General features: G+C 49.6%; 1 protein-coding gene across 1 annotated transcript in view; it reads left to right on the top strand.

The window, feature by feature from the left end:
• The window catches only part of GTF3A (general transcription factor IIIA), a 51,404-nt gene that overhangs the window by 39,331 nt on the left and 436 nt on the right, over positions 1 to 11,637 (top strand). Inside the window, exons 3-10 of the mRNA XM_059903400.1 lie at positions 865 to 1,137; positions 2,693 to 2,793; positions 5,712 to 5,808; positions 6,526 to 6,614; positions 7,605 to 7,678; positions 9,261 to 9,341; positions 9,907 to 10,136; positions 11,173 to 11,232. Coding sequence (XP_059759383.1) covers positions 865 to 1,137; positions 2,693 to 2,793; positions 5,712 to 5,808; positions 6,526 to 6,614; positions 7,605 to 7,678; positions 9,261 to 9,341; positions 9,907 to 10,136; positions 11,173 to 11,232 — 1,005 coding nt within the window. The remainder of the gene's footprint in view (positions 1 to 864; positions 1,138 to 2,692; positions 2,794 to 5,711; positions 5,809 to 6,525; positions 6,615 to 7,604; positions 7,679 to 9,260; positions 9,342 to 9,906; positions 10,137 to 11,172; positions 11,233 to 11,637) is intronic.

Below are 11,637 nucleotides of genomic sequence, written 5' to 3' on the forward strand. Positions count from 1 at the left end.
GGCTTGCCAAATGATTCACAGTGATGCAGTCTGTGAAAAGTACACACCTGGGGGAACATCAGACCATCCTGTCACTGTTATCCTCATCCAAGGATGTCCTTTAAACATGTGGTCCCCGTAAACAGAGATACCCATACCATTCAAGCCTCTGAACAGTGCTTCTCAAATTCCAATGTGCGTCAAATCACCTGGAGACCTCTCCGATTCAAGCAGGTCCGAGGTTCCCATTTCTAACGAACGATGCTGCTGACCCGAAGACCACACTCTGAGCAGCAAGGCCTCAGGGCAATGGTCCCCAAACTTTACTGAACGTTGGAATCACCTGGGGAATTTCCAGACTATGGATTCCCGTTTCCCACCGACAGAAATTATGATTTAATTGGTCCGGGATATGCTCTGGGCTTGGAAGTTTTAAAAGGTCTCTACGTGATTTTAAGCAAGTTTAGGATGCACTGCCAGGGGGCTTGCAGAGGGAGCATGCAGAGAGCTTGCAGGAAATGAAACCATAAAGAAGACAAACCCAGAATGTAGTAAGAACTGGATAGTTTAGATCATGCAAGGGTAGTACTTTGAAAAGGGTGGTGGCGGATGGGAACACATTTAACAGTCGCCTCGGAGTCCATCACAGGGCCTGCGACTCGCGGGCACCTTTTGCTGGGGGGCGGAGGATGAAGCCCTGGCCACTCTTTCCGCCCTTCCGCTCCTGCCCCAGAACGGGAGGGGCGAGGGCCGGCGAGGGGCTTCTCAGAGCATGCGCGAACGCGGGCCGGAGAGGAGCTTCTCGGAGCATGCGCGACTGCGCCGGCGCTCCAGCCCCGCCCCGCCGGGGCCGCGCTACCGGAAGTGCAGTCGGGTCGCGCGTAGGATTTCCCGGACCGGTCGGTCGCCCTCGGTTCGCGGCACGTGGCTCAGCACGTGGCCGAGTGCCTGGCCCCGGGCACCCTGGAGCCGCCGGCCTCTGTCGCCGAGGCGGTGTCGTCCCTGACCATCGCTGACGCGTTCGTCGCGGCTGGCGAGAGCCTAGCCCCGCCGCCCCCGGCGCCCCCTCAGAGGTTCATCTGCTCCTTCCCCGACTGCAGCGCCAATTACAACAAGGCCTGGAAACTAGACGCGCACCTGTGCAAGCACACGGGGGAGGTAACGAGGCCGAAGGCGTGGCCGCGGGGGGCGTGGCGTCCAGGCCGGGGACTAGTGGTGCGGTGCGCGCCAGGTGGGCGCTGCCCGAGGGTCCCGCGCGTGGGTGCGCAGACGCGTTCAGCTTTGGCCCCCGGGACCGCACAAGCGAACCAGCTATGCCTTAGGTCAGGGAAGGGCTGGGGAGGTAGACAGGGAGCTCCAGGACCAAGATATCCTTGCCGTGGGCTCAGGGCTCACTAAGCAACACTTTCCCCTTTTTTGATCTTGAGTGGTGGCCAGTCACCACCTCCCCATAACGTGTAAATATTTGCAAGGTTGGAATACTCCCACGCCCACCCCCAACCTGCCTTAAAAGGCCCCGCCTCCTGGGACCGGAATGGAGAACTTTAGAGTACTGGAGGTTTGCAAGCAACATGTGTTCGTTCATTCATAGTTCAGTACCATCTTGGCCCGGAGAGCAGCAGATAGGACAGTCATGGCTTCTGCCGTCACGGACCTTATGCTTTAAGCGGGAGGACAACAGAATAAGTAGGAATGCGATGCAGTGAAGAGAGGGCTGCAGGAGGGTGGTTGGGAGAGGCTTCTCTCTTGACCTGAATGAGAAGGAAAGGTCCCAGCCCTGCAGACATTTGAGGGAGAAACAGCCCGGGCAGAGAGAACTGCCAAAGGAGCGTGTGGTCCTGGGGGTGGACGCCGGCCAGTGTGATTGGGTGGGGGAGCCTGAGGAGCAGGCCTGGAGGATCATTTGTAGGCCAGGGTACAGATGGGTTTAGAGCTTGGGTTTTGTTTTGAGGGCAATAGGAAGCCTTTGGAAGGTGACAGGTGAGCAAAGGGCGGCTCATGGAGGCCTAGGAATTGGCCCAGTTTCCCGGGATTTGGCGGAGTCTGGCTTCTCAGGGCCTCAGCTGGAGGCCCTTAACCGGGGTGCTGCAGCTCCTGCCTCTGCTCCTAGCACTTTCCTGACTTACAGGTCATCCCTCCGTGTGTTCTCACGCAGCCCATCCCCCTTCCCCCTGCAGCATTTGCAGGCTGACCATTCCCTCCCCGGGACCTTGTCCAGCTCACTGACCCTTTCCCCTGGCTCCTCTCCCGCCCTCTTGGCTGCTTCTTACCCTGTGACTGGCTTCCTTCATGGCATGCTTTATGCTTCGCCTCCCTCTCTTTCCTCTCGCGCGTTCAACCCCTCTAAATTCTGGGCCCTGTTACCAGGATGTCCAAATTAGACCTTACGTTTCTTTTCAGACTCGTGGGCTGTATTTAGGATATTGGCACTCCCAGCTTCCTGTGAAGGCTGCCCGCTGGTTTCACATGGTATTCCTAGAACAGAATCTGCTGCAGCACTTTGTGAGCAGCTGTGGCATTTCGGTTGTCGCATAACCCCAGGCGGGAGATCCTTGCCTGGCCTCCTGTAGCAGGTGCTTAGCACTTACTGGGTGGAAACCATCTCTACAGACAGAGTCCATGGCTTTGCCCATCAGATAGTTTAGGGCTTGAAGTAACACCAGAGCCACTGACGCAGGCAGGATTGACGTGCTTTTTGTTGCCTTCCTGCTAGAGACCATTTGTTTGTGACCATGAAGGGTGCAGCAAGGCCTTCGTCAGGGACTGGCACCTCAGCCGCCACGCCCTGGTTCACACTGGAGAGAAGCCCTTTGTGTAAGTAGAGAACTGTCTTCAGGCCTCTGAAGTGGGTGGCGTTTGGCACAGAAAATTGGCTGATGACCTTCAAGGTGAAGAAAGTGGAGCTGCTTTCGCCTGCATCTCCTGAGACTGGGTTTGGAATGTGCGAAGAGCGTCGGGGTCTTGTGGGTCATTGCGTGTGATAACTTCAGGGACGCGTTCTTCTGAAGTTGTCTTGAGTTTGCATCCTCTCGTCTCCCTTTAAAGTGTATCCTAAGTGGGAAATCAACCTCGAAAAGTTCAGACCAGATGGAAAATGGTTCCCTGGCAGATTCTGGGCTTTGCATCGTCAGGGTCTTTACGAACCAATCAGCTGCTGGGATAAGAGACATAACGAGAAAGTAGAGCTTTAACAGTTTATCTTCTCTTTCTTTCAATTAAGCCCCCACTTCTCTGCCATGCCAGTGTTAATTTCATTCTTCTCTGACACAGTTGCTCGTTATCTCTGAAAGGATAAATATTACTGCTTTTCTTTTAAATCAGCTACTTTAAAGCAGTGGATCTCAAATTTGGGGTCCATCAAAATCACTTGGAGGGCTTGTTAAGTCACAGATGGGAGCAGCCCGCCTACTCATCAGGAAGGACCAGTTAAAGTATATCCACACCGTGGAATACTATACAGCAGGAAAAAGGAATGCAGGTGTTCCCTGTGAAACTGTAAGAAAATCTCTGGGGCTTATTAGTTGAAAAACCAAGGTTCAGAAGAGGGTGTATTTCAGGCTACCTGTTTGTGTGTAAAACAGAGCAGGTAAAAAGGGAGGTAGACAGGAAGTCCTGTATTTATATTTGCTTCTGTTTGTATAAAGAAATCCTAAAAGCTACATAGCAAAACTTAAGAACATTGTTGCCTGTCTTGGGAGTGGTGGGAGTCCTGGGTGGGTAGGGGCAGGGGTGGAAGGAACCACGCAGCTGTGTCCCTTTCCATGCTTTTGGTTTCTGAGCTAAGCGACTGTATACTATTTAAAAAACTAAGTCTTAAATAAAAATGGGGCTGGATACGGATGCGCGGGTTGGAGAGAACGGCGAGGGCTACTCCTGCTGGAGCAGGACGACTGCAGTGTCTCTTCCGGCTCGCTCTCCAGCCCAGATCCCTCTCTTTAGCGCCAGATCCCCGAGTCCAGCTGCTTGCTGGGCGGCGTTACTTGGCTGTCTCCCTGGTTCTATGGGGCCCGGGTCCCTGACAGTCCACAAGCTTTGTCTTTGGTCTCGTTCTTGCCAGGCGGCATCACTGCCTGCTTGCTGACCCTCGGGACTCCTCATTCTTCCCTCCTGTCCTCCACAGCAGGAGGTCTGCAAGGGCTGTCCTTACCCCTCAGGGCCTCTCCCCTCCCCCAGCTGCCGGTGTCTCGGTTCAGGCGCTGGCCTGCACGCCTCACTTGAAGGCTGTTTCCCCGGCCCTCTCTCACATCACCCTCCAGATTGCTTCCTTTCCTAAAACTGGGCAGTGGTTTTGAGCGCTGCTTACGTAGTGACCTTTGGGCCTGGGCACTTCGGTGGTCTTGCCCCGTTTGCTGGACTCTGACAGGAAGTGGGGGTCCAGCTCTTCTTAACTGGGCAGCAGCACTCCCACCCCCAACTTTGCCAGGGCGTCTCACGCCCCCTGCCTCTGCTGTTTGGTTCCTGGCAGGACTTTCCTGGCCCTGTCCTGTCCCACAGTGGTGTTGGGTTAGATGTCTGTGTCAGGATTGAAGTCAAGAGTGACGGAAAACTCAGCCCAATAGAGGCTTAAACAGGATAGTGTCTGTTTCTCTTGCATAACTAAGATGCAGAAAGGCCGAGGTGGATAGGGGCTCCTCCTAACTTCCTCTGCAGTCCTCATGGTCCAAGATGGCTGTCGGAGCTCCAGCTGTCACATAAGCATGCCTGCCACCAGGATGGAGGGAGGGGCAAAAGAGGTGTGCCCCCTTTTTAGACACCTTGTGGGAGCTGAGCAGGATGGGCCAGAACTTAGCTGTGGGACCACGCCTCATTACAAGGGAGGCTGGAAGAAGCTCTACTTCTGTTGGCTGTGAAGCCAGCTGAAAGTCAGCATTTTGTTCCTGAGGTCAGAAATAGCACGTGTTGGAACTTGGGGTGGGTGGTCTCTGCCACAGCACCCCTCTTGTGTCCTTCCAGTGGGCCTCTGGGCATTTCTCCCACGTCACTCTGCACTGTCGGTCTCCACCTTTCTCTGCCTGTCCCTGCGGATAGCGTGGTGCCTGATAGGAGCGTTATTCGGGGTTTATCGGTGAATGATGGCTACGATGAGGGCTTGTAAAGGAAGTCCTGCTTCATCCATCCGGCTTATGAAGACTCATCACAAAAAGAGCACATGTTAAAAATCACAAAGAATTTAGATAATTCAAGGTCAGGATATAGAAACACTCATTAAGGGAACGAACTACACCAGCTTGGTGATGTGTCACAGGGCCTAATGGTTTATGGTTCTCTAAATATCTGTTTTTTACCTCTAATGATAAGCTGAAACCAGTTTTTTTGTTTGTTTTGTTTTGTTTGAGGTCTTTTTGGAAATGTAGTTTGTAGAGACATTTCAAGCAAAATTAAAGTTATCAGATTCTAAACTGAGAACAATTTAACTTAAGCATGATTTAAGTCTAAGCAGGGTTTGGGCTTTTGGAACTAGTGTTTTTCATCTTCCCTCTGCCCACTGTATAATGTCTGCTGCACTGTGCTTAATTTCAGAAGCCTAACAAGAAAATGCATCTCTTGTTACATATAATCACGTCAAATTGAGAGGCGTTATGTGGTATGGCTTAACACTTTGGAATTTGTTAAAGACTATTTTTTATTATAATTTGGAATAATTAGCTTTTATAAAGTGGGAGGATGTACACATCTTAAAATTTCTCTTCCCTTGGTTTGTTAATATTTTGGTTTACACAATTTCCTAACAGTTGTACAGCTAGTGGCTGTGATCAGAAATTCAACACAAAATCAAACTTGAAGAAACATTTTGAACGCAAACATGAAAACCAGCAAAGACAATATGTAGTAAGTATGAATGATTTTATATGCTTAAATTCTGACTTTTTTTATGTTTTCTGCCTGTGTGTCTAAAATTTTCATCAACCAAATTTTGTCGGTCAAATATCTGAATTTAGTTTGACACTAGCTATCATAATAATGGTTTATTTTGAAAGCAAACTTTTTTGCTAATTAAAGTATATTATTGGTAGACTACCCCAAATGAAACGTTTTTGCTGTTTCATATGTGTTACTTTTCAAAGCTTCTTGAATTTTATAGTAACTAAATGGGTGAAAGTAGCAAGTATGTAATTTCTGCAATACTTTTATCTTGAGAGGATTCTGTTATGAACTGTTCTTTTTTTTTTTTTTTTTTTTAAACACTTTTTTTTTTTTTTTTTTAATTTTTATTTATTTATTTATTTATTTATGGCTGTGTTGGGTCTTCGTTTCTGTGCGAGGGCTTTCTCCAGTTGCGGAGAGCGGGGGCCACTCTTCATCGCGGTGCGCGGGCCTCTCACTATCGCGGCCTCTCTTGTTGCGGAGCACAGGCTCCAGACGCGCAGGCTCAGTAATTGTGGCTCACGGGCCCAGTTGCTCCGTGGCATGTGGGATCTTCCCAGACCAGGGCTCGAACCCGTGTCCCCTGCATTGGCAGGCAGATTCTCAACCACTGCGCCACCAGGGAAGCCCATGAACTGTTCTTGATTTTGTTTTGAGGCTAACAAACCTTTACTTAAACAGTGCAGTTTTGAAGGTTGTAAGAAGACCTTTAAGAAGCATCAGCAGCTGAAAACTCATCAGTGCCAGCACACCAACGAACCGCCGTTCAAGTAGGTACTTTACGTGGGTGAAAACCTCTTAAAGTTCAGGTGGGGATAAGATTAAAATGCATAGGTTGCATACCAATGCTCAGAAACAGTTTCTTAATCAACATTTTCCTGTTAAGTTGTACAGTGTATGCCCATTTATGTATTTGGGGTCTTTCAAAAGTTTGTGCTTTTGTTTCTCTACAAGAAAGATTTAATGTGTTTCAGAATAATTTGTGAAATTAGTACAATTGTGGTTAAGCTTGAAGGGAAGGCTTATGTCTTAACTATTCAAATAGAGCCTGTTCAGTGGTGTGAAATGTCCTTATGAAGATGCTAAGTATTCTTTTCCTGTAGAACAAAGGTATGTGGGCTTAGCCTGCATCAGAGAGGGTTTCAGGAGGAACAGGAAGAGGTGACTGGACGCATTGGAAGACACGTGCCAAGGGCACCTGCTGATGGCCGTCCTGCGAGCCCTGGCTGGCGCTGTGCGCGGCTGGGCTGTCCCCTGCCTGGGACTTGTTGCCGTGACGTTGCCTGTCCCTGCTTGCAGCTCTGCCGCCTCTTCCTGTGCCGCTGGTGGCCTGAGCGCAGAAGGAGCACCCAGAGGCCGTGCATCTGCTGCTGTGTTTTCTTTTCACACCATCCCATGGCAATATCGTTAGAAAAACTAGACACAAATGACTCAGGATGGCTTAGCTGTTTACCCGAGCCATCTTTCTGTTGCCATGAAAACAGGGTATATTTTCAGAGGTATAAAGATGAAAACTGTTTAATTTGATCACATAAGCAAAAAAAAAAAAAAGTAATGACTTTTTTTTCTCAGTTTGTTCTGCCCAAGGCTGGTGAAGTAACTTGCGTTTCACCTACAACGAGGTCTGAATTTGAAATCCCATTTTTATGACTGGTTTGGTCGTGGGAAGAGGAGACTTTGGCAGGATGAGGACAACATGCTATTCAAGTACAGTTCTGTCTGAAAATGGATCAGCTAACGCTCGTGTGTTGTTGACCCAGGTGTACCCACGAAGGATGTGGAAAACACTTTGCTTCCCCCAGCAGTCTGAAGCGGCACGGGAAGGTCCACGAGGGTAGGTACTGGTGCCCGCTCTGACGGGCACACCAGCAGTAGAGCGTGTGTGTTTAATTCTCTGACTGCTCGAGTCTGTGGTCATCCCGAGAAGCTGAAGCTGCGTGGGCAGGGGCTCCCTCTGCTTGTCCAGGTTTTATGCTCTTGACCAGAGAGGTGCTGGGTGTCGTGTCTGCCCTTGCACTCCCTGTTGTTGCTGTTGAGAGTTAACGTTTATTGTTTACAGCCGTGCCTGCTTACGCTTCTTACTTGTGAAAGGGTTGGAACTCCAGCCGTGGCTTTGCTGCTTCAGCTGCTTTTAACCTCTTCTCTTTTCTTTCCTTGTTGGCATTCAAAGGACTTGGATTATAGTTTGAGGTTTTTGGAGTAATCAGATTGTAACTTTTTTCAGAAAGACTTGATTAAGCCAACAGCTTGAATCTCTTCTGTTTCCCTGAAGGATTTTTGATACATATTCCAGTTTCCCAAGCCTTAGAATTTATATGACTTTTAAAAAAAAATTAATTAATTAATTAATTTATTTTTGGCTGTGTTGTGTCTTCGTTGCTGCACGCGGGTTTTCTCTAGTTGCGGCGAGCAGGGGCTACTCTTCATTGCGGTGCGCAGGCTTCTCCTTGTGGTGGCTTCTCTTGTTGGGGAGCACAGGCCCTAGGCGCGCGGGCGTCGTTAGTTGTGGCACGTGGGCTCAGTAGTTTTGCCTCGCGGGCTCTAGAGCGCAGGCTCAGTAGTTGTAGCACACGGGCTTAGTTGCTCTGCGGCCTGTGGATCTTCCCGGACCAGGGCTCAAACCTGCGTCTCCTGTATTGGCAGGCGGATTCTTAACCACTGCATCACCAGGGAAGTCCCTTTTTTTTTTTTTTTTAAGACAAGAGACTAGTAGTTGAGTCTTTTAGTTTCTATCTGGTATTTAATTGGGTGAAGCTCAGGCTGACTGTTACACTGACTAATCCAGTTCTAGTGCTTTGCACAGTGTCCATTTTTGTTCACAGAGTTTTTCTCTGGAATCTTCTGTTTTCTTTTCTCCCTTAGCTGCTTCTTCCTAGTTCTTTTGTGCAGCGTGAAATTTACAAGATATTGACACTACAGGAAGCTGGGGGTGGGCACGGTTATCCTTGGTGGTTTATCCAGGGCAAAGGGCTGAGTAAAAAAAGAGGCAAAGGTAAAGCAGGGGGAGGGGAAAGGGGCCTTGAGCCATGGAGGCGGGGATGGGGGGGGCATCACAGCAGCCGGGAGTCCGTGGGCTGTGTACCCAACCCACTGACAACAGGAGAGGGAGGGCCTCCTCGTGCAGCCCTGCTGAAGGGAGAGCCTATATGAAGAACCTTGACATGCAGTTGTTTGGTTTTACTGTAAAATAAACTTTTTTTAGTTTTCATAGCTACCTCTTGAGACTAACAGGATATTGGGAAGTAGGAGCAAAATTATATAGGCATGCAAGTTTCCTTGCAGACTAATTTATTTTTGATAATTTGCTCGTTTTTTATGATAATTATTTTCTTTTCAATCTAATTATAATTGGTGTTTATGCCGAGTATTCACAAAAGGCAATGCACCAATCTGTTGTTTTTTTTTTTTTGAAATAGGCTATATATGTCAAAAAGAATGTTCTTTTGTGGCAAAAACATGGACAGAGCTTCTGAAACATGTGAGAGAAGCCCATAAAGGTAAGGCAGGCATGAGGGGCATGATATAAATATCTGCTCCTGTGGAACTGGTTGAGTGCTTTTAAAGGGTGAAACATTAAATATGCCCTTGAAAATACAGAGTTTCTATAGTATGTCTGGTAAGTGCTGCATACCTCAGCTGTTTGACATGTGAGCAGAGATCCGTGGTCCTGGGCCGAGGCCTGTGCGCATTTTAAAGGCTCGGGCCAGTGAGGCCCCCGGGGAGGCACTGGCTGGTGTCTGCGGGGCAGTGTGGGAAGCGTGCCCTGTGTGTTGGGGGACACGGAAGAAAACTGGTCCGTTTAACTCCCTCCCCTTGCTGCGCCCCCGGGTGGAGAACCCCTGCTGCTTGCAGAGGAAAACAGGGACTTCATGTCATGTAGGAACTTGGAAGAATTGAGGCACACTTTCAAGCAGTAAAAACTGGAGTTAGTTTCCTCCCAGATTTCTGATTTATGTGTCATAAGGTTTTGGGCATCGAGTACGTCGCTTGATATTCCATATTAGTTTTTCCAGCATGGTAACACCTGGGAAGTGGGCTCAGTTTGCTTGTCTGCTCCCCCAGAGGACATAACATGTGACGTGTGCCAGAAAACGTTTAAGCGCAAGGATTTCCTGAAGCAGCATATGAGGATTCACGCCCCAGAGAGGGACGTGTGTCGGTGCCCCAGGGAAGGCTGCGGCCGCACCTACACCACCGTGTTCAACCTCCAGAGCCACATCCTCTCGTTCCACGAGGAGCGGCGCCCGTTCGTGTGTGAGCACGCCAGCTGCGGCAAGACATTTGCCATGAAGGTGAGCGCCCCGCCCGGCGCCGTCCTTGGGGGCTGCTGGGCTCCAGGGAGCCTGGCCCCAGGCGGCAGGTGGGGAGGCTGGGGGAACTCCGGCCCTTCACTCCTGCTCCAGCAGGAGCGGCTCTCCACCAGACTCGGCGAACAGACAGATCGCCCCTGCCAGTCGTGCTCAAAGTCTGGCCCTCAGCATCGCCAGGGAACTTGCGAGAAATGCACATCCAGGCTCCGCTCCAGACCCACTGAATCGGAAGTTGTGGGGATGGGCCCAGTCATTTGTATTTTAACGAACTTTCCAGGTGATTCTTACATGACGGAATTTGAGACCCAGTGGCCTCTGGTACCATATGCTTATTATTTATGAGTCTGCTGATATTTGGGGTGTCCTTTTGGGCTGCCATCATCTGGAGATTGAGAAGGGGAGCAAGAGACAAGGACATGGGGGACCTTAGAGCTTCGGGACACTTGTCTAGACTTGGAGACCGTGACTCCAGGTGGAGGGGCCCGTGCGGCTCCGAGGACCCGCGCCCGGTTGGTGCCCTCACAGGCGCTCGTGGGAACAATGGTAGAGACTGAAGTGGGGGTGAGGCTGGCTTAGCCCAGCCCAGGCCGTGAGAAAACCACGGACCTGCTGGTGGTCAGTGTTCGTGCCAAGGACAGCAGGACGGGGGTCAGGTTTTCCACTGGTGTTTGGCGATGCTGATGACACGGATTCAGTTGGAAGAGCCTCCTTCAGCTCGGAAGGGTTTTCAGAGCTGGACCCCCACACCCCTTACTATGAAAGAACTGGGAAGCCACAGGCACACGTGGTGAGAATGTATACATTCCTAAGCTGGGTCCTTGGAAAAGGCAGTGATTTTAGTCCAGGATTTAAGGAACAGCTCTGCTCCAGTGGTAGAAGTCAGATCCCTCAACAGAATGTAACAGAAAGAAGGCTGTCCGTTTATTTAAATGACTCATGGGGTTTTCATATTAGCAGACACCAAATACCAAGTGGCAGTGTTTTACGAATAAAACTTTTTCTTTTTCCTTCATTGTAGCAGAGCCTCAGCAGGCATGCCGTTGTGCATGACCCTGACAAGAAGAAAATGAAGCTCAAAGTAAGTTGAGACTTAGCAAGCTGTTAATTTTAAAACATGAATTGCTTAAACTAGATGCAATCTGTTTAGCATATTTTCAACTACTTGTTACTGTGTGAGGCTGTACTACTATACAAAGCAATTGTGTGGATTTCACTTTCTTTCTTTACGACAGTATTTCTGTTGTTGTATACACTGCGGTAGTTGTACACCTGATAGGTACACGATTCCAGTAGTTTTTGATTTTGAATTCGAGTTACAGTCGTCCCTTGGTATCCATGGGGAATTGGTTCCAGGAACCCCCAGGATACCAAAATCCGCAGGTGCCCAAGTAAAGTTACATGAGGATTTTCGACTGCGCAGGTGTGCACGTGCCTAACCCCCCCCCCCCCAAGTTCAAGGGTCAGCTGTATTTGCATATAACCT

This window comes from Balaenoptera ricei, chromosome 18 (assembly GCF_028023285.1).
Source record: "Balaenoptera ricei isolate mBalRic1 chromosome 18, mBalRic1.hap2, whole genome shotgun sequence".
NCBI lineage: Eukaryota > Metazoa > Chordata > Mammalia > Artiodactyla > Balaenopteridae > Balaenoptera > Balaenoptera ricei.